At 41.5% G+C, this 23996-nt stretch overlaps 1 protein-coding gene across 3 annotated transcripts in view; it reads right to left on the bottom strand.

The window, feature by feature from the left end:
• Positions 1-23996, bottom strand: part of SLAIN1 (SLAIN motif family member 1) — a 51010-nt gene that overhangs the window by 17015 nt on the left and 9999 nt on the right. For all 3 annotated transcript variants that reach the window (XM_068984619.1, XM_068984620.1, XM_068984621.1), the window contains one exon: positions 19311-19450. In XM_068984619.1, coding sequence (XP_068840720.1) covers positions 19311-19450 — 140 coding nt within the window. The remainder of the gene's footprint in view (positions 1-19310; positions 19451-23996) is intronic.

Below are 23996 nucleotides of genomic sequence, written 5' to 3'. Positions count from 1 at the left end.
GTTGTTCATCCCTAAATGCCTAAGTTCAACTTTCCGCCAGAACACTTCTGTCTGCACCCGTGTGGTTCTACAGCCACTTCCTTGATCAATACCCTGGACATCTCTTGCTAAAGCAGCACATCTATTCCTCTACAAACTTCCAGCCATCCACGCCGCCCTCAGCCAGCTTGCTCTGAGCATCACCCGCAGGCTTGCTGCGGTCACTGACCACTTTAACCGCTCTCTTCCTTTCTCACGTAGTGCAGTGGCTTTTCACCAAATACAACATCTGGAAGGTAGTATAGATCATCTCACTCGTACCCTTATCCACTCTCCTGCACCCCACTGCCAACATCTAAAGAGTTTCTAAAGCTTTCTTGTTTAAGAATACAATTGGTGTTGGTTAACCTTTCAACTTCGCCACCTTCTATCTAATAAGCATTTTCTATTGAAATAAACATGACAAAGTATCAATACTAAATGGTGGATGGATCCCTCATCTTCCTAGAGAGAAGCTAGTTTGAGTGTCTAATGGCCTATCAAGTTATTTTATGTACACCTTCAAAGTTATCTAACTTCAAAAAATAAATTACACTCTATCTGTGAAGCTATTTTTTATACATCATTAAGCAAAGTATGACTTCCTCTGCAAAAATCAATTTGATAAATGCTCCAGTGGTGATAATGTCAAGAAAAATCATAAAAGATAGGTAATGGGAGAGGTTTAAAAAAGAATGTAAATATTTTAACTTTCCACACTAAATATTCCTAACAAAAATTTTTCCAGAAACAATGACATTCCATATCTTGATCATCTTTGCTTAGATTCATTGTAAATATTTGAATTTTTGTTGAATATATATATATATATCCATGCATATAATCAAAATCTAAGAATTCAGCATGGCTTAATTCACATAAAAAGAATAACTGATCTAATGTGAAAATCCTAGTGATAATCCTCAAAAGGACAGTATACATCAACCTAAAAAAGTTCAAAATAAAGTAATGCTCTACTGTGGAAACCATCATTTTCACACTTTCCTGTCATTATAGACACAGCCAGTTGAGTACCTAATACAATGTCCAACACATAAACGTTGAATGTGGTTAAAATCTTGGCAACTTCACTAATATTCCCCTATTTCAAACCATTCTACCATTCCTCCTTTCACATCTAAATGATTCTGCCAACTTTCTTAAACCTGTTATAACTACAATTTAGTGTATCTTTGAAGACAAAGGTGAGTCGAGACATGTCAGTCCAGCTTGAGACCGGCTGAAGAACTATACCTATAAGAGCACTTCCTAGTAACTGCTCAACTGCATCACACGTGCAAAGCCACGGAGACATGAACAAGAGATGCATATTCAGGGAACGGCCAGTGTTAGGACAGAAGCAAAGGGAATGTGGAGAAGAATCGGGGCTAGAGACGTTGGAAGGATCTGCTTACATCCTGTCACAGGCAGCAGGGTTCCCCAGCCTCAAGGATCCAATGCCTGGTGATCTGAGGCAGAACTGATGCAATAACAGAAATAAAGTGCACAATAAAGGTAAGGCACTTGAATCTAACTGAAACCATCCCCCCACTTCCAGTCTGTGGAAGACAAAAGGTTGGGGACTGCTAGTATACAGTATTGGCTTTAATATTCAACTAGCGTTTTGACTTTGTAAAGGAGAAAGTCATGACCAGCTACGCTATTTTATGATGGCATAAACAGCCGTGCAGATGATGCACTAATTGGGTAGAGACTGATGACTGCGAGACGGGTCAGGAGGCTTCATAGCGGAGCTGGTAGAGACCTCACGAAGTACAGTGACATCTAAGCTAAAGTGGAGATACCTGGTGACTCAATGAATACAGGGAGCAGAGGAAAGAAGGCAGGCAAGGCCAACACCGTGGATTCTAAGACACAGGTTTCATCCACTAAAATGGGAGAGATGAGATAAGCATGCTTAAGAAAAAATGAACTGAATTCAAGGACATGCCTACATGCTGGTGCTCAGTAGAGTCAGAATTCAGCAGAGAGGGCTAGAGACAAAGAGACCAGAGGACATCAACAAGTAACTTAGGTGAAGCCACAGGCATGAATGAAAGCACCCAAGGGGACTGTAAGGAAGGAACAGAGAAGAGGCTCAAGGAAGGAGCATGTAAGTGTGGGAAAGGGAGAATGAGCAGAGGAGGCAGGAGACGAAGGTGGGTTTTGTGGCCTCTTACCTGTAAATCAGAAGGCAACAAACGTGCTGAGAAGGCAGAGGCTGGAACAAAGAATCTGTGAAGTAGTAATGAGCTGGGACAAGTATAAGCTATTACGTAGGCGAGTCTGGACAGCATCTCTCTGGAAGAAAACTAATCTCAACAGGCAATCCTAAATAGAACACATGACATTACCAAGTGTCCTCTTCACGATTCTCGAAAGGGCATTCATGTCCTATTGGGTTATGATAGTTGAACCGTGGTGGTTGTATTATTCACAGAAACGTCAAAGTGACCACTTGTTATAAACAGTAAGGGAAAAAATAAAAACTCTAGTGACTAAAGGTTATTTGCCACTAGAGAATTTGAGAGATCCAGGGTACAATCTTAGTAAGAGGAGTTAGATGTGAGTCTGGAAGGGCTAGATGGCTGTGTTCAATGCCAACAAAAGTCAGGGATCACAGCAACAGGCCAACACAAGAAATGGCAAACGTTTTCTGTAAAGGGCCAGGCAGTAAACACTTCAGGCTTTGCCACCATGAGGTCTGTGCTGCAACCACTCACCTCTGCCCACTCTACCATCATGGCAATTAAGCTAACCACAGAGAAAACACACATGAGCGACTATGGCTATGCACCAACGAAACTTCATATATACCAAGGGCTGAATTTAATAGAAAATATGGGTCATGAAATACTATTAATTTCTTTCAACCATTTAAAAATGTGAAAGAGGCCATACAAAAACAGGTAGGAAGCCAGATATGGCCATAATTTGCCAACCCTTGGGCTAATAATACACATACCAGTTTTTTAATATTCCCTCTGATAAATACATAGGATTAATATTCTAGCGCAAGGGTATGTCAGAGGTTGAGCTGTAACAGTGAGGGCCGATAGCATGCTTCTTCACTGTCATCTTTTCCTAACATGTTGTAGTAAAGATACACAAAAGGCTGAAAGACACTGGACACCAGAGCTCCGGTCTCCATTTTGCCAGATGCTAGTTCTCAGATCTGGAGCGAATCCGTGTAGCATCCTTGTGTTCCTGTGTTCTCGCTGGGAGAGAAGGTGTGATCATCGGAGGGTAACAGGCAGGGCTGTGGTGAGTGTGAGACAGAAGTTTGCAGCATGTGTTCACAAACCGCAGAGCATTTTTTAAGGAAGACTACAGAAAAGGAGGGGTGGCCTGTGAAGAAGGCTGAGCACCGAGGAATTGATGCTTTTGAACTGTGGTGTTTTGAACTCGAGAGTCCCTTGGACTGCAAGGAGATCCAACCAGTCCATTCTGAAGGAGATCAACCCTGGGATTTCTTTGGAGGGAATGATGCTAAAGCTGAAACTCCAGTACTTTGGCCACCTCATGCGAAGAGTTGACTCATTGGAAAAGAGTCTGATGCTGAGAGGGATTGGGGGCAGGAGGAGAAGGAGACAACCGAGGATGAGGTGGCTGGATGGCATCACGGACTCAATGGACGTTGAGTCTGAGTGAACTCCAGGAGTTGGTGATGGACAGGGAGGCCTGGCGTGCTGTGATTCATAGGGTCACAAAGAGTCAGACACGACTGAGCAACTGAACTGAACTGAACTGACAGAAAAGTGACAGCAAGTTGGGGCAAAAACATTTTATTAAATTCTGAGGGAAAATGTCCTGGAAGCTAGGTGGAAGAAAGGAAGAATGCAGAAACGATCCACTTTTCCTAATACTTAGGCAGTTTAGCCTCACTTCTCAAAATGATACGTATGCTTTTTACATTATAGCTCATTTAAATGAGTCCCCAGGCTTAATCTTTCCTCAGCTGTTACCAACTCAAACAAAGTACTGAATCCTGAACCTTCGACAGTTTGGCCAGGATAGGTCAACAGTTCTCACTTATTTACCCAAAGATTATCTCAGAGGAAACAAATGTCCCAAATGACACATTTTCTAAGAAACACTGTTTCTTCAAAACCACAGGCTCCTAAGTCATATCTCTGACTCTTAAATAATGTTGTTCTTTCCCATAGAGTCTCAGAAGGCAGAGGAAAAGGAAGCAAGGAGAGATTAACACACACTCAATCCTTCCTATTTTATTATTTCTTTTATGCAACAGGTAGGCACCCCGCAGGGCTTCCCAGATGGAGACAGTGGTAAAGAACTCCTCTGCCAGTGCAGGAGATGCAACAGGCATGGGTTGGACCCCGGGTTTGGGAAGATCCCCTGGAGGAGGGCATGGCAACCCACCCCAGCATTCTTGCCTGGAGCGTCCCCACAGTCAGAGGAGCCTGGCGGGCTACAGTCCATAGGGTTGCAAAGAGTCAGGCACGACTGAAGCGAGTGAGCACACAGGCAGCCCTCGGTTTTAAGCCAGGCTGAGGATTTCAACTATATAGCCCTTACAACACCAGTTACAGGGGGCTCCAGGATCACTAAAGGATGGGCGACAGAACTCTTCTCGTATTGGCAACAGACCACAGCATTTTGATCCAAGCCCACACGTCACTGGGGCAGGAAGAGCTCTGTTTTTACAAATCATTCTCTCCAGAATAAACTTCCTAGGCGATCATATTACAGCTTTATGTATCCACAGTCCGCAGAAATGCTTGGCACACAGATGTACTCAAGTGTTTGGACTAAGCTTAAACATGGGAATTAAAAACCCTGGGCAAATGCAGCATTTCACAGGTTCACTATTACAAACTGACTGCGCAGACAGAGGTGAAGGTTTTCTGGACTTAAGTTAACAGGATGTAAGCATTGCTGACTTGGCTCCCACCTGCGCCAGGCCCCTGGAGTAGTAACACACGGCGTGTGGCTTATCTGATCCACTGTTATTACTTGGTGGACTTCAGTGGCATCCATTTCTCCATGGCCTGATAAAGAAGCATATGGGATCTAGGGGGTCCTATTGCTACTCTGAAATAGGTGATCATTAGTGCTCTTTCCCAAATACAAAGTAAAGAGGATCCAACTCATATGCATGTGCCAGGGGATTCACAGAGAGGTTAAAGACCTAGACGATGAGGTCCTTAACTGGTGCACTCTCACAGGCTGCCTCATCAGAGTCAGTTACTCCTCACACCCAAGTCTCTCCCTCTTCCAATTACAGCTAGAAAAACCTACTAGGTTAACTTGAATCTTTTCCGACAAGTTCAGTTCATTCAATCTATGATGACAAATGTAATGATTTAAAATTACATGTTTTATACATAAATATATATACCTATGACCCCAGAGCATGCTGATACTCAGTATTTAAACTTCTAATTATATTCAAGTGTAATAGTTTATAATTTATAAAAACATGACTGCCACCACTAAGTAACATTAATGAAAGAGTTCATTTAAGCATATAAATAATACCTAAAGATAGTCAAGAAAGTAATTTCAACATTAAGATTTAAAATGTATTAGATTTGAAAGGAACTAAAAGATGGTGTATATTCCCAAAGATTGGCAGATAAACGTTTAATACTTGTTGAATACGAGTTACAAAATTTCACCACGAAGGAGCATTAGTTAATATTTATTCTGTAAGGACCAGTTTCATAATCACTCAATCTGAACTTCAGAGATAAACTAATGTTGCTGGTTAAAGGATTCATCATCACGATTCAGGCATTAGGCCTTTGCTACTTCTCAGACCCTCACCAGTCCCAAGACCACATGCTGAACACTCTTGTCTCGCAGCTACTACTGGGTCCTTCTCAGGTCTTCCCTAACCAGGACAATGGTCTACAAGTCAAGCTGGCAAATGAGGGCTGGGAAGAGAAATTCTGTGGATTGTCAACTTGTTTCCACTTAATCACTGGTCAGAACTGAAGATAAGCTGCCAGCTTTAAGTGCACATGGACCAAATCCAGTGTTATCCGGGGCTGGAGTGACCTCTACAGCTTCACAAGTCATCGTCATCATCAGACTTTCCATCTGCAATTAACAGGGGAGATTAAAAATAAATCTAAACTTGGTAGTAACTAGACTTCAAAGGCATGTTTAAAAATTCCCTTGCAGAGAAGTCATTTCCCTCCCCAGGTCTGATTGCTATGGCTTACATCAAATTTAAGGACAGTGAAGATAGCCACAAAATGTGAGAAGAGGCCCTATGTGAAAGTAATAACGGAACTGCGAAGAACAAGGGGAAAGAGTCACTGAAGGCTCTGTCAGTGACGCACTGTTGGCACGTGGACTGCACACAGCTGTTCTCAATTTTGAGGAGGGCCAAATCATGACAGCTGGTCAGAACAATTCGCAAGTTCTACACAGCAGTGATGAGCAGGGAAGATGTTACAGATTCTGAGGCTATGAAGAAACAGGCTACATGACCTCACGTCTGAATATGGTGGGTTCCCCCCAACCAACACTAAGGACAAACTGAAAAGAAAGTGTTAGTCGCTGAGTCGTGTCTGACTCTTTGTGATCCTATGGACTGTTAGCCCACCAGGCTCCTCTATCCATGGAATTCTCCAAGTAAGAATACCAGAGTGGGTAGCCTTTCACTTCTCCACAGGATCTTCCCCACCCAGGGCCCAAACCCAGGTCTCCTGAACTGCAGGTGGAGTCTTTACCACTGAGCCACCTGGGAAGCCCAGATAACCAGTAAGAGTCTTTCTGGCCATGAACACATACCGTCTGCTGAGAATCCAAGCCCAGGAGGCCAACAGACAGAACGTAGACGTTCCTAGAGAGAAGAGTGCTAGAAATGGGTTCTGGGGACCATCCTGCCTGTCTAGTGTCTCATGAACTGGGGTACTCTTCTGTCAGGAAGGGGCACAAAACATGTGGCCAACATTCCAGTGGCAGAAAAGGCCTCTGACCTACTAATCTTGAGCGGTGGTAGAAAGGAAACCTAAACAGCCAAGTTTTGACATAGCAGAAACATTCTTTGGCCCTAAAACTAACCACCTCCATGATTTTATTAAAATATCTGCATGGAGAAGAACATTAAAATATACATAAAGGTCAAAAACAGATCCCTTTTCCAGGACTGTTGCTTTGGAATTCGCAACAACTATGTAATTCACATATAAGTACAACTTTAAGTAGACAAACCACCAGCTTGCTTGTACGTGACTCCCTGCAGTGAGAAGTTTCGACATGTAGGGCATGCTCACCCTCTCCAACCTTTTATCCACAGATTTGATGGTTCTATCTCAATTTTGTCAAGGTTTCCTGTGAATTCGTTCTGTGCTAAAGCTGGGTTTAAGGTGACCACTGGCTGTTAAGCCACATAAATGTGGCATTACAGTGTTTTGGTGTAGTAAGTACCATTAACTGGAGAACTGAGCATTGTGAAAGGCCCCAAGAAAAAAAGCAAGAAGAGAAGTAATTGTTTGGCACTAGACCCGAACATCGCCAGCCTGCAGAGTCAATTCGTTTTCTTATATTTCTTGCCTTCTTCTAGGTCATCTCAGTGGCCAACGTTTTTGAGAGCTGATGAATCTTTTTCCTGGTACTTTTTCCATCATGAAAATAAGGTGCATAAAGTAAAATTTTATAAGTCTTCACAGATCCAAAAACTTCTTCCACTTGTCTCCATAACTTATTATTTGCCTGGGTACAAAATTACAGTTTGAAATGAACTTTCCCTCAAAACTTTAAAGATATGTTGAAGAGAACTTATTTCTTCCTTAGCACATTTTTAGGATTTTCTACTTAACCCTGGAAAATCTGAATTAAACCAGGATGTCAAGGTCTTTTTTCATCTATCCTAGTGTACACTGACGGCCTGTCTTTTTTCAGCTCAAAGAGAATTTCTTCCATTATTTACTGATTCTTTCTTCCTTTAAACTATCTGTTCCTATTTCTACAACTGTTAAAGATGAGAGATTCTGGGTCTGTCCTCCAAGTGCCCTCAGTTCAGTCGCTCAGTCGTGTCCAACTCTTTGCGACCCCAAGAACTGCAGCACGCCAGGCCTCCCTCTCCATCACCAACTCCAGGTGTTTACCGAAACTCATGTCCATCGAGTCGGTGATACCATCCAGCCATCTCATCCTCTGTCGTCCCCTTCTCCTCCTGTAACTTCTCTCAATTTTCTCTTTTGGGGAGATTCCTTTGCCTAATTCAGATAAGTGGCTTGGTTCTTAGCCCTCTCCATTTGTACTTCAGTACTTTTGAGAAGTTAAAATGGCTAAAAATAGTAATACTTTGACCACTGCTCTTCTGAGCAAGCTGTTCTTGTTTGAAAACTGTATTACCCTCTTAAATCGGAATGCACTGAGCTCTCAATTCCCATAGTTACTTCCTCCTACAAAGTCATTGATCTATTTTGTTCATGCTCTTAAGTTTTCTCAAAACACAAGGGAGACTTGACTGCTGGTTCATTATTTATGAATAAAGACTAAGTTAATCTGAATACGTAACTAGCATGAGTTTCTTCTGCACTAGTATAGGTATTACCCCAAGCTGCCTCTAAGAAAACAGACAACAGCCACTACATAAACAGGTGGATTGTTTCATAAGCAAGCTCCCCACAGGTGCCTGGACAGAGAGCAGCAGAGGGGCTGGGATTCCCAACCACACAAAGGAAAGAGGTCTCTCTCTGAGGGGAGGAAGGTGGAAGGAAGGCTTTCAGAGTTCCTCCAACACTCCTCCTACCCGCTTCTTCAGTCTAACACCCGGCGTCGCCTCAAGCTCTACTTCTCAATCAGATCTCTCTGCTTCCTGTAAGAATACATACCTGGTTTTACCCTGAAGATGAGACACCCCACCACTTGTGGTCATCAGCTTCAGCACACACTAGCAACTCCTACTGCGAGAGTAGCCTCTTCCTGATTCCACTTCATTATCCAAAAAAAATGCAATGAAAATGGAAGATCATACACGGTCACACTGCATGTGCACATTTACACATGTATATGAACACACACGCACACACAAGATGACTAAAACCTGAATGTCATACGATTTATACTTTTAAACACTCACCCCAGTTCACTGAGCTACACTCTTACAGCTGTAAGAAGTGGAAAGACTACACTCACAAGTATTCAACACACAGTGGCAGGAGCCCCAAAAATCAAACGCATGATACTTGCCATTATATACTAGCTTAAAGCACCATGTATTATAAATACATGAGACTATCAATGCCTCGTATTTTCAAAGTCAATTAAGCACAATGCAGTGTTTGGCCACATTTTAAACTCCTGCTTCTCACAGGAGGTCACACAAGAAATTCAGGATGTTAATGAGAGAAGCAGGAGGAAACATTTTTTAAGTTTAAGCTAAAGGGACAGGGAGGCCTGGTATGCTGTAGTCCATGGGGTCACAAAGAATCAGACACAACTCGGCGAGTGAACAAGTTTAAGAATTATCCGAAGAAAATGCTAAAGCCTAACATGCCAAAGAAATTTCAAAAATCGCTATTTCAACTTTCTAAATCTCGCCAGATTTCATAAAACGCTCAGTCGTGTAAACTAATTCAGACAATACCTTGTAGCTTTCCTGCCTGTCCAAAGTCACGCCACTCCTTTCCCTAAACTATTCAAACACTTCCCGACCATCTCGAGAGTCCAGAGTCCTCGACCCTAGTTTCCTGAGTCACTCAGCTCACATGTTCTCTCTTCACTTCCCTGCGCTCCACCCCCACCACGAGGGTCTGCCAGCGCCTCTCACATCACGAGCCTCGTCCCGCCGCAGGGCCTTCCTACAGCAGCTCTTGTGGTCTGGGCTGCTCCCTGTCCTCCTCCCCTACTGTCACCAGCCGAACTTTTGCTGAGCCTCTGACACGTCACATCCCCAGGAAAGCATTTCCCGGCCACACCCCCTCTCAGGGCCCTGAGCATCACGATGCTTGTTTTAAGGCAGGGGCCCCTACCTCTGGGATCTAACGCCTGGTGATCTGAGGTGGGGCTGATAATAAAGTGCACAATAAATGCCATGTGCTTGAATCACCCCAAAACGCCCCCAGCCCGGTCTGTGGAAAAACTGTCTTCCATGACACTAGTCCCTGGTGGCAAAAGGGTTGGGGAACAGTGGTTAAGGGAAAGGAAACAAAGAGAACGAGAGCTGCTATCCGTGTCAGCCGTCCCTTGTACAGGATCACATCTCCAAAGGCCAGGCGGAGAGCTCATCCCACTAGCCCTCGGCACTGTGCCTGCACCGAGCAAGTGCTCCATATATTTAGTTCATGATTCAGCGCCTGAATCATCTCTGATCAAGGCCTAGTGTCTCAGGAAAGGGGTCTACAAATTCTTCCAGAAATTGGCTGTCTCATAAGCGGTCCCAGGGCTTTCCTGGTGGCTCAGTGGGTAAAGAATCTGTCTGCCATGCAAGAGATGCAGGTTCGATCTGAGGCAGGGAAGATCCCCTGAAGGAGGAAATGGCAACCCACGCCAGTATTCTTGCCTGGGAGACCCCATGGGCAGAAGAGCATGGCGGGCCACAGTCCACAGGGTCGCAAAGAGTTAGACACAAAAGAGGGGCTAAACACACAGAGGCCCCAAGAGACAAGTATGAGCACCTACCAAAAGAAAATTCTCTTGCCATGAAGACAAGTGCAATCAGTCATCAAGAGCTGCGTGAAAGGCAGTCAACAACTGCTTTGGGAGAATCTGTTTTGTTTTTTCTCATTAGGGTAGATAACAAAATAGCATATCAATTATGTCTTCACTATAACAAGTGTTATGTACTGTCATGTAAGTTATTGCTTATTTTAATAAATAAGCCTATTTCTAATCATGGTAGAAATGCAAAACAAAACTAAACCAAACAGAAACACACGCATAATTTGGCAAAATAAAAGCAAGGGCGATTGCTTAGGAATGTGTGGCAAATGACATATCCATGTTGCTGGATATAAAGGGATGGAAACTGTATTTCATGGGAACACAGTCCCTATTAGTGTGTTACTTCCCGTACTCAACATCCTTCCCAATAATGAGGCACACACACTGGAGCTATCCCGAGTCCCGAAGCAGAGCGAGGCTGTGATGGAAGCACGTGGCCGTGATGATGCAGCTTCGATTTCCAGCACACAGAGATAACAGCAAATGTCAAGAGACCCTGTCTCCATAGAAACATTTTAGTGTGATTCCAGATTACTTCTCCAACAAGAAAGGGAACCCTTTACGAAGCTTACCTAAAATGAACTGTACGGACTCAGTTTTAATTTTGTCTTCCAAATCCGACAGAGCACCTCAAGACTGGAAACACAAGCTGATGGAGATAGCATCTCAGGCCACGCAAGGAGAAACTGGACAGGCTCCGGGAGACAGACACTCGATAAGGTTCTTAACGTTCAATTTGTGTGGCTTTTGCTAATGAAAAAGGCCACCTTCAGAGCACTGGGTTAGCTGACAACGTCCTTCTTCACTGGCTAAACTTAGAAACACTCCATCATAACGACTAAGACAAGAATGGGAACTGATGTCATATGAAGATAAGAGGAAAAACTCTATAAAGAAGCAATATCTCTTCCCTCTTCACATTTGCTTAGGACATCTTCCCAGGGGAAATGAGAGACAGTCACAGGGAAACATGACCCAAGATGGCTAGGTGTGCAGGGTGACACTGTTGGTGAAAATTATACCCATGCTCCTCAAGTGTGACCTGTCCTGATTCAATAGCTGTGGACATTCAAGAATCTTAAGGCAAGGTAAGCTTTTATTAACTGGCCCCAAATTAACTGAGCCACATTATTGGGTGTTTCATATTACTTAGATAGACTTTTTGATCGTTACTTGGTTATTTAACGTCCCAGTCTCATGACATAAGACTTAACAAAAGACTCTAGATTAGCCATATTCCAATTTAGGATATCATGTGAGTTAATGCTACCCATGAAAGTTCTATGAGTATGTGTTGTTTATATTCTAAGGGGTGGGGGAAGTGGGCAAGAATGAAGACAAGTGTGTCAGAAATGGAATAGAGATCTAAGAAAAGGGATAAAGAGGCCTCTTGAATTTCCTACTATTACTGAATAAACTATACTTGTAAAACTTCCATTTGAGACCCCTAGCTGTACCAAGTATCTTTATTTATAGGTAGAGAAAACAGTCTCACTCCCAAAGGAGAAAAAAAAAAAAAAATTATTCACTGTCTATCAATAGCCAAACCAACAGGATTCCCTGTATTTTTTGTTTCACTCTCTAAAGAAAGAACTACATATTAGGAATGTGTCCATACATTTACACAGCAGTTCCCATTTTTCAAACTAAGTTCCCATTCAACATTTCCTGAAGTCTCTCTTACGGCCCTGTGAAATCTGTTAGACGGCCCCACTTATAGGCAAGACACTAGAAAAGCACGACAGGCCTGACTACGGAGTTAGGTAGGGCTGCCGCACTGGGAAGCGCTACACCCGCTGGACCAGCAACTCTTCCACACATCCCTTCATTCAACCATGAACAGTGTCTATTACATGCCAGGTTCCCTTCTACAGTTGGTAAGACCAACAGAACAGAGTCCTGTCCTTGGGCAATTTAGATACAACCCTGGTCTCAAAGAAGATGGTCAGTGATGTTTGTTACGTGAAGATGCTGATGGTTCAAGAGAGAGAAAGAAGTCTAAACAAAAAGAAAAACACTTTATGACTGAATTACTTGAGACTTCTAGAATACATGGCATACACTACTCCATTTGACCATGCATGCTATTTTATAAAGTTTAAGTTAAAACTGTAATTTCTGATGCCAGTTAATTAGCTGTAACGATTAGCTATAATTACTCCAATAAGAATTCTTCAGTATGGAGGATTAATTATGATTTCTTCTCTATTCTCTTACAAAACCACCATAAAACTGCAACTAACCCAAGTCTAAATCCAAATGGAAAATAGGAGAGGAAATATTATCAGACCAAGAAGAATCATTTTATTTAGAAGTTTAAAAACCAGACAAACATTAGGTGATGGACCCAGTTGGGTTTCAACATTCTGACGGTCCACAGTGGAGGATAAGTGAACAAGGGCCTGGAAAAGCTCTGAAACTGAAGGTACAGGTCCCAGAGGGTACGGCATTCTACCCTACCCTACCCACAGGGAGTCTGTGGTAGCAGACACAAGATGACTGAGGCAAAGTGTATGGGAAAAGCACCAAAACCCTTGGGCTCCCTTTCTGGCTCATGCAGCTGCTCCTCTCCTGCTTTATCAAAGACAGGTTTCATCACTAAACCTGAAACACAAAGCTGCTAGGTTTACAATACTTCACACAAACAAGCGTGCCTTACGAAAAGACAGGGGGATCAAGAGACTGTCTGTGAACTAGCTTGTAAACTCCATGAGGACAGACTTCAAATACGTTATGGGCACTTCTGGATCCCCATCACCTACAACGGTGCCCAACACATAGCAGGTCCATAATAAATACGTGGCAAGAGTTTAGCAGATGCGCTTTTTAAATCTTCCAAGAAAGCAGAATACACCCTGCAAAAAAAAATCAAGAGTAAAAAAAAAAAGGACAAAAATATAAAATCTGAACACCAGTCTAGGAAATTCAGCATCTGACTAAAGGAGTAGCTAGAAAGAAACAACAGAGAAAACTGGAGGGGAGGGGTGATTACAAAGAAGCAACACATGAAATTTTGCCCAGATTAGAAGTGCCCACTGTCTAGCACCCAAAAAAAAAAAGAAAAAAAGCAATTTCAAAATACCAGGAAGAAAAGATTTTAAATATCCAGTGTACTTTAAGCAGAGAGATCAAAAATGAGAACGGTATAGGACTTCGACAGCAATCCTCAAGCTAAAACATAATGTGACACTACCTTCTCAACTGCTGGAAATGGTTTCTAACCAAGAAACCTAAATGCAGCCCAAAGAACAATCAAGTGTAAAAGCCAGGTCCAACAGAGTCATTTTCAGACATATGACATTTTCAGCGTTTACCCCCCACATATCCTCTATCCTCTCCTGCTCCCCACAAAAGCCAACAGCAGAGTACACTTCACTGAACTAGGGAAGTTAAGGAAAAGGGAGCCTCCACTATTAGCAATATGATGCAGAAGACACGATGCGGAATTCCCAGGATGAGGGCAAAGGAAGTCCCACCATGATAGATGCACACAAGCCTACGGAGAACAGGTAAGGCTGCGGGGAAAACGGAGGCCGCTACCCGGAGAAGAGCTAAACCTCATGTAAACCCTTGGTGGGCGTCCACATCTAACCGCACTGGGAAGGTTTCATTTGGAGAGTCAGAGGATAAATTAATTACAAAGGGCACTAACTCTAGGAAAAACAAAGTTAAATAAAACAAAAAAGAAACAATGATAAAATACTGCATGGCTTAGATATGACTCTTGCTATCATAATCAGTATTCATGTATCCTAAGATTGGTAAAAGCTACATGGGAGAATATGTCGAGAAAAGAAAATAGCTGGGGAGGGTGAGAGGTGGGAGTTAAAAATGAAACCGTCACCACTCAAAGTAGAAAGCCAACCGATAAGGACTAAATTGGATAACTCAGGCAATAGCCATAAAATCATGGAATTTAAAAAGTGGGTAGACAACAAAACCAGAAAAGCTTTTAAGAAATTGCATCTGGGTAATAAAATGGGCATGGGACAATGGGGTGGGAACTTGCTATTTTCCTTATTACGTCTAGAGGACTATTACTCACTAAACTATAGGCGTATTGTGCTATATAACATATTAAGCTTCAAAAATTGTTTTCATCCTTTGGACCACCTATTCTAATCCATTTCTTCTTCTCTCATAATGGGATTATGGATCATGGATCTTTGGAACAAGAGCATTTAATGTCACAGCAAAAGAGGATTTAGATTTATATACAAATTTAGTAAAGGACTAATTTTGGATTTGAAAAGCTAGTTCCCTGCTCGAACACTTTCATATGAAAGTTAAATTACACTATGAATTAGACTGTAATTCATGTCCTCCTGACCTCACAATTCTGCCTGAGCCCCTTGCCAATGAAACGAAAACTAGATAATAATAAGGCACTAGATAAAATTTAGATAATATCTAGATAAAATATCTAGAGTAAAAAACTAGATGAAAAACTAGATAATAAATCTAAAGTCTCAAAAATAACCGATCAGGATTATTTTTCAGCTACAATATGTTACATTGTGTTAAATCACCTTGTGTGCAAGTGAACTAAAGCAGGGGTCGGCAAACCTATGACGTGGGTGGCCCAAATCCATCCTGCCTCTTTTTATAATACCACCAACTATGAATATTTTTAACCATTAAAAATGGTAAAAAGCAAAAATTTAAAAAACAGTGTATTTATTGACACATGAAAAAACAATCCCATGGAAACTCAATTCTCTGTCCACAGCCTTGTCCATCAATGTTTGTATATACAGCTGTTTTCTAGGGATGGCAGAATTGGATGGCCCACAAAGCCTAAAATATTTCCTGTCTGATCTCTTTCATATTGTTGATCCTTGACTTATAGGATTCTAACTGAATTTTATTTTTATTTCAAATGAAACTGAGCCAAATGCATAGATGAAAACATACACAAAAGAAGTCCTTGAATCAGAGGTGTCTGAATAAGGAAACTTAAGGATACAACCCTTAAAAGAGAAAAGCCCAGGGAGTTTGCTGATCTGCTTAGGGCCATTCAGGGAAATGGGACCAGAATCAAGAGCAGAGTCTTGGCCATCCTCTTACACATGCATCTGTCACCAAAGTTTTAACCCTAAGAAAAAGAAATGCAAAAAGCCAAAATGGTTGTCTGAGGAGGCCTTACAAACAGCTGAGAAAAGGAGAAGTGAAAGAAAGGGGGAAAGGAAAGATATATCTATTTGAATACAAATTTCAAAGAAGAGCAAGGCAAGATAAGAAAGCCTTTCTCAGTGATCAATGAAAAGAAATAGAGGAAAACAACAGAATGGGAAAGACTAGAGATCTCTTCAAGAAAATTAGAGATACCAAGGGAACATTTCATGCAAAGATGGGCTCAATAAAGGACAGAAATGGTATGGACCTAACAGAAGCAGAAGATATTAAGAAGAGGTAGCAAAAATACACAGAAGAAATAGATAAAAAAGATCTTCACAACCCAGATAATCATGAAGGTATGATCACTCACCTAGAGCCAGACATCCTGGAATGTGAAGTCAAGTGGGCCTTAGGAAGCATCACTATGAATAAAGCTAGTGGAGGTGATGGAATTCCAGTGGAGCTACTTCAAATCCTAAAAGACAATGCTGTGAAAGTGCTACACTCAATATGCCAGCAAATTTGGAAAACTCAGCAGTGGCCACAGGACTGGAAAAGATCGGTTTTCATTCCAATCCCAAAGCAAAGCAATGCCAAAGAATATTCAAACTACGGCACAATTGCACTCACCTCACACACTAGTAAAGTAATGCTCAAAATTCTCCAAGCCAGGCTTCAATAGTACATGAACCATGAACTTCCAGATGTTCAAGCTGGATTTAGAAAAGGCAAAGGAACCAGACATCAAATTGCCAACATCCACTGGATCATCAAAAAAGCAAGACAGTTCCAGAAAAGCATCTACTTCTGCTTTATTGACTATGCCAAAGCCTTTGACTGTGTAGATCACAAGAAACTGTGGAAAATTCTGAAAGGGATGGGAATACCAGACCACCTGACCTGCCTCCTGAGAAATCTGTATGAAGGTCAGGAAGCAAATCAGGAAAGGAGTACGTCAAAGCTATATACTGTCACTCTGCTTATTTAACTCATATGCAGAGTACATCATGCGAAATGCTGGGCTGAATGAAGCACAAGCTGGAATCAAGATTGCCGGGAGAAATATCAATAACCTCAGATATGCAGATGACACCACCCTTATAGCAGAAGGCAAAGAAGAACTAAAGAGCCACTTGATGAAAGTGAAAGAGGAGAGTGAAAAAGTTGGCTTAAAGCTCAACATTCAGAAAACCAAGATCATGGCATCCGGTCCCATCACTCAAATGGGGAAACAATGGAAACAGTAACAGATTTTATTTTCTTCTCCAAAATCACTGCAGATGGTGACTGCAGCCATAAAATTAAAAAACGCTTGCTCCTTGGAAGAAAAGCTATGACCAACCGGATGCTACTGCTAAGTCACTTCAGTCGTGTCTGACTCTGTGCAACCCCACAGATGGCCTCCTACCAGGCTCACCCAACCCTGGGAATCTCCAGGCAAGAACAACACTGGAGTGGGTTGCCATTTCTTTCTCCAATGCATGAAAGTGAAAAGTGAAAGTGAAGTTGCTCAGTCATGTCCGACTCCTAGTGACCTCATGGACTGCAGCCTATCAGGCTCCTCTGTCCATGAGATTTTCCAGGCAAGAGTACTGGACAGAGACACGACTTGGCCAACAAAGGTCCATTTAGTCAAAGCTATGGTTTTTCCAGTAGTCATGTACGGATGTAAGAGTTGGACTATAAAGAAAGCTGAGTGCCAAAGAATTGATGCCTTTGAACTGTGGTGTTGGAGAAGACTCTTGAGAGTCCCTTGGACTGCAAGGAGATCCAACCAGTCAATACTAAAGGAAATCAGTCCTGAATAGTCACTGGAAGGACTGATGCTGAAGCTGAAACTCCAATACTTTGGCCACCTGATGCGAAGAACTGAATCACTGGAAAAAACCCTGATGCAGGGAAACATTGAAGGCAGGAGGAGAGGGGACGACAGAGGATGAGATGGTTGGATGGCATCACCGACTCGATGGACATGAGTTTGAGTAAGCTCCAAAAGTTTGTGATGGACAGGGAAGCCTGGCATGCTGCAGTCCATGGGGTCACAAAGAGTCAGACACAACTGAGCGACTGAACTGAAATCCTTTGTTCCTACTCCACTCTTCAAACTTTCTATTACTACATCACTTATTTCATTTTAGTTAAAATGCTAGTAAAACTTGCTGATTTCTAATTTGGCCTTCCCCATAGGTGGCTCAGTGGTAAAGAATCTACCTGCCAATGCAGGAGACTCGGGTTCAATCCCTGATTTGAAAAGATCCCCTGGATGAGGAAACAGCAACCCACTCCAGTATTCTTGCCTGGAGAACCCCATGGACAGAGGAGCCCTAGCGGGCTACATTTCATGGAATCACGAACAGTAGGACATGACTAAGCATGATACACTTAAAAGGGATGTCTGTCCCCATTTTCTGCTAACTACGCCAGTAAAGCAGTATGGAATACTACTTAAGACCAGTCTTCGTGTCAGGGAGACCCAGGCCCTGACTCTGCTTCCAAGGACCACTGTGTCCTCATTAATACTTTAAACTTCTCTAACCGTCCCGTTTCTCACCCCTAAAAGTGAGTGGAGTCACTGCCTCAGATAAGCACAGTTAGAACACAATGAAAGATGTCAAGAACTTAATGTTCTGACTGTCTGAATTAAGAGCTCGAGAAATGCTGTCTTATCATGTCCACATTTTATAAACATTTGTTACCCTTCAAGAGTTTCATAGGCCGTGTTCTCAAACCTCAACGTGCTTAGGAATTGCACTGGTGACCTTGTCAATGTAGATTCTCTTGGCCCTACTCCCAACTACACTGATTCTTTCATCTGGAGGGTTAAGATTAACGCTTAACCCCGTTTTCAACCTCCAGTGTGATCTGGACATGAGTGATCCATGGAATAAAGTGTTCCTCAATAATGAAACAGATACCAAGGGCATAGGAAACAAGCAAAAGTCTCAGTAATCACAGCCGTAAGTACTAGCCCCCTTTATCAAAACAGCCAAGAGCTGAGTACTGCTCAGTCCTTTTGCTTTTTCTTTCCCTGCTACAACTGTCCTGATTTTTTTTTAATGTATGTTGGGCTCCATAATTAATGTTACATAGAATATGAGACTATCTCATAGTTTATAAAGGTTAGGACTTCCAGTTACACATCCAAGTAAACATTTAGGGAACTCAGAAGGTCTGTGCCCAGATCCCAGTGGAACCCCAGTTTGCTATCTTGGAATTCAGCCACACAATCTTATAACCATCTGAAGAGAATGTAAGACTGATCCATTTTATTTAGTGGTATGTTTGTAAACCAAGAAAAAAATAGAAAACTATGTATTCCTACAACACTCAAAGGAGCTGAAAACAAGCACAGAACTAAATATACTCTACACTGAGAAACCCTCTTGTGTAAACATGTGCAGTGAATTGCATGCAACACCCCCCCTCAGGGTAAGGTGCTTCAGTTAAGTGTCTACTCCAAAACCAGCAACAAGACCCAGTGGACAGTGGCAGGAGTTTGAGAAGGTGAGTAGACGGGTCGCGGTTACCTTGCTCCAGTCTAAAGCACAGGGAACGCCTTGCCGCTTCCATCTCCGGAGTCGGGTTATCTAGGACATGTCTACACCACTGCAAAGGGCTCAGGGATTTCTCTGATGACGGGAATGTCTTTGAAGAGCCAACGTACAACCTTAAAAAAAGAAATCTACATTATAGGGATTATATAGCTGTATCGAGATTACCTCTCTTCTACTTGAGAAAACAACATGTATTTAACAGTTTCTATAACTTAACATTTAATTATTTCAAAATACCAAAGTTATTTTTAACAGACAAACATCCCCGAGTAGAAGATGACACCTTCTGTAGCTTGGTGGCAATGAGGACTTCAAAAAACTACGGAACATTGTCTCAGCGGGTCAGAGATCTGAGGCTTTTGTTACTGAACTGACCTCGAAGGGGCCACCATGAGGATTTGACCAGCTCACTTGTATTTCTGGAAATGAACATTTCCAACGCGTCTCTTTGATGACAGCATTTTCTGTGACCTTGGGCTAATGCATAGAAACATGATGTGGCAAACTAGGCGAATTTGATTTGCATTAAAAAATAAGTCTAAAAGCAAATGAAAGTCAGCTATGCGTTGATTCCCTCAACCCTTAAATATATCAGGTATGTCCCCTGTCTCAGATCTATGCTAAATTTGATAGGTCCTTACTTCTCAATTAAAACCTGACCACTTTCAAAAATCTGTTTTGGGAAGAGCTCATGCCAGCACACTATTACACAGAAGTGGGCAGGATAACCACCCCAGAGGCATTACAAGTCATAACATGGATTTTTCTCTCCTGGATGTACTGTTCAAAGGTACATTTTAGAATATTTTCCAGTGACAGGGCAATACAAAAAGCTTTCTCTTCAGGCTTAACCAGCAGTTGACTAAAAAAAGGAAGAAAGAAAATTACAATCACAGGCTCCAGTAATTGACCTTGCTATATAAAGCTGTATTCTAATTACAAATGTCATTAAAGTAAAACTCTTTCAAGCAAAGTTACCATAATTCTAATGCGGTGGTATTCCTGAAATAACATACTTTGTTATTCATTCTTTTATGTTACAGTCTGGTCCACCACCTATCAGAGTAATTTATCTCGGATGGTTGAGGAATGTACTATTTAGCAAATTTCCCTTATAGTTCACGGTTGGCAAGCTTTTTTCTATAAAAGACCAGCTAGTAAATATATAGGCTTTGGGGCCACAGTTTCTGTTGTAACTACTTAATTCTGCCTCTGCAACCCCAAAATATCACAGATGATAAATAACAAGTATGGCTGTGTTCCTATAAACTTTATTTATAGATACGGAATGCTGAATTCCCCATAATTTTTACATGTCACGAAACAGTATTCTTTTGATTTTTCCCAATCATTTAAAAATGTAAAAATCTAAGCTGATCAGCTAGATTTTAAACCAGGCAGTAGGTCCAATATGCCCATGGGACACGGTTTGCTGACTCCTGTTTGACAGGAAGGTTCTAAAATACCTCTTTTAATCAATTTAATAGTACTCCTTATATATTATTCTTCCCTTAGACTGTGGCCCACAGTCCTGGCTTCATTGACAGTATATTGGTTAGTTCCAAATTCTTATTCCTGAGTCCCACCTTGGCCTGCTACGGCAAGATGATTAGCAAGCTATGTGGATCTTTGCCTTTCACCATTCCTTGCTGTCAGACCCCTAAACTATTACCACAAAGCTCTCTCTATACCCCTAGGTAAACATTAGTCTAGGCCAGTTGTTTTCAATCTTTGACGTATCAAAATCTGAGGATTTGTTAAAACACAAATTGCTAACACCTGATCATTGCAGGCAGCTCCAACCTACCTGATTCAGTAGGTCTGGAGTGAGATCAAAGAATCTCAACGTCTAACAAGCTCCCAAGTAATGCTGATACTGCCATCTGGAGACTCTACCTTGAGAGGGATGTGCTGGGCTGAGCCAACTGTGCCAATTCCATTAATCCCATCTGCCCAATGATCAGTTTAAGCACACACACTAGACACACTGAGCAATAAAAATTAAGGGGAAATACTTTGATGGGCACGTGAGCAAGTTTCTCCTCGTGTTTAAAGGGGTCACAAAAGACCCAATTATGTTTCCTACAACAAGTGCACTTTAAAAATAAATACACATGTTAAAAGAATGACAGAAAGACAAACAAAACCTACCCACAAAGAAAGTCAAGGCTCAGAAAGTTTCATTATCTAATTCTACCAAGTATTTGAAGAACAACAATTCTTCACAAATTCTTTCAAAATAATAGAAGAGAGAGCCACATCCTAACAGTCTATGAAACCAGCATAACTATGAAACCTAATACCCAAACCAGATACAGACATTACAAAGTAAGAAACTAAAGACCAACACCCTTTATGAACACAGAACCAATAGGTCTAAATGTTTTAGCAAATTCAGTACAACCATATGTAAAAGGAATACATCATTACCAAGTGAGATTTATCCCAGGAATGAAAGGTTGGCTTAACATTCAAATATCAGTGTAACTTACCACATATACTAAAATAGAAAAACCATATGATAATCTCAAAATACAAAGAAAAACATATGACATCCATTCCTGATCAAAACTCAGTAAATTGGAAACAGGAGGAAACATCATCAGTCTTACTAAAGACGTCTACAAAAAAAGCTTAGAGAAGGAAATGGCAACCCACTCCAGTATTCTTGCCTGGAGAATCCCACAGACTAAAGAGCCTGGCAGGCTACAGTCCATGGGGTCGCAAGAGCGGACACGATTTCACAACTAAACCACCACATAAAAAGGCTCCTTAATGGTGAAAGGCTGAACACTTCCCCCTTAATATCAAGAACAATAGAAGGTTTGCAGGTTCTGGCCACTGCCATCAGGCAACAATTTGGCTTGGATAGAAACAAGTATATCTGTTTTATGACATGACCATCTATGTAAAACACTGAGGAATAAATAAAGTGAAGTGAACGTTGCTTAGTCATGTCTGACTCTTTGTAACTCCATGGACCATACAGTCCATGGAATTCTCCAGGCCAGAATACTGAAGTGGGTAGCCTTTCCCTTCTCCAGGGGATCTTCCCAACCCAGGGATTGAACCCAGGTCTCCTGCATTGCAGGCGGATTCTTTACCAGCTGAGCCACCAGGAAAGCCCAAGAATACTGGAGTGGGTAGCCTATCCCTTCTCCAAGGGATCCTCCCGACCCAGGAGTTGAACCAGGGTCTCCTGCATTGAGGGTGGATTCTTTACCAACTGAGCTTATCAGGGAAGCCCGGAATATACAAAAAAATACTAGAATAAGTGAGCTTAGCAGCAAAAGTGTAGGATACCAGATCAAAGTACAAAAGAAAGGAGCAACTAAAAAAAAAAATTAGTAACTATCAGTATTTTTGAGATTTCACTTCCCATTTACAATAGCATAAAAAAACCGTAAGATGCCTAAGGATAAATCTGACGAAAGATGCAAAGACCTTTTCCTTGAAAACTACAATCATCCTGAGAGAAATTTTAAAAGATATATATAGACAGGCCATGTTCATAGGTCAGAAAACTAAATATTGTGAAGATGTCACTTAGCCCTAAATTGATCCATTTAGCAAAATTCCAATCAAAATCTCAGCAGGCTTTTTGTAAAAGCTGATTCTAAAATTCATATGTAAGTGCAAAGATCCTAGAATAGCCAAAACAATGGATTCAGAGAGCTGCTGCTAACTAATTAAGACTTATTACAAGGCTACAGTAAATGAAGACAATTTATCAATAGGACGACATGAAGATAAATAGATCAATGGAAAAAATAGATGGTTCATAAATAGAAAGACAAATATATGGAAAACTGATTTTTGACAAACTACAAAGACAATTCAATGAACAGGAAGCAGTGTTTTGAACCAACAGTGCTGGAACAAATACATGCAAAAAGTGAGCCTTGATCCATACTTGACACAATATCCAAAGTTAACTCAAAACAGATCACAAAAATGTGAAATCTAAACTGTAAAACTTTTAGAAGAAACCATAGACGAAAGTCCTGCTGTCTTTGGGTTGGCAAGTATTACTTAGATACATTTTTTAGACTGCAAGCATGATCTAGGGAAAAACAAAAAAACTGGACGTCACCAAAACTAACAAGTCTGTCTGCTCTTTCAAAGAGACTGTTAAGAGAATGAATCACAAACCATGGATTGAGAGAAAATACTTAAAAATCATTTATCAGATAAAAGAACTTATAAGGGGAATATATGTGAAATTCTGCAAACTCAATAAGCAACCCAGTTTTTAAAAAATTAACAAAAGATTTAAACAGACATTTCACCAAAGATCTATGGATGGCAAACAGATGTTGAAAAGATGCTCACCATTACTCATTAGGGGAAAATGAGAGCCCCAGTGAGACACTGCTACACAGCTATTAGAATGCCTAAGGAGAAGACTAGCCATAGCAAGCCTTGGTGACAATCTGGTGCAAACAAAACTCTGCGACACTGCCAGCGGAAATATAAAATTCTGGCAGCTTCTTTAAAAATTAACATATACCTACTCTCTGATCCAGCCACTCAAAAGTCATAAAGTATTTACCAGAAAGACACAAATGCTGTGTGTCCACACTAAGACTTAATAGCCCCAAACTGAAAACCTAAATGTTCACAAAAAGATGAACGGATAAGACAAACCATTGTTGTGTC

The sequence above is a fragment of the Capricornis sumatraensis genome, chromosome 12, assembly GCF_032405125.1.
Source record: "Capricornis sumatraensis isolate serow.1 chromosome 12, serow.2, whole genome shotgun sequence".
NCBI classification, from domain to species: Eukaryota; Metazoa; Chordata; class Mammalia; order Artiodactyla; family Bovidae; genus Capricornis; species Capricornis sumatraensis.
This window is presented reverse-complemented; position numbering and strand designations above follow the sequence as displayed.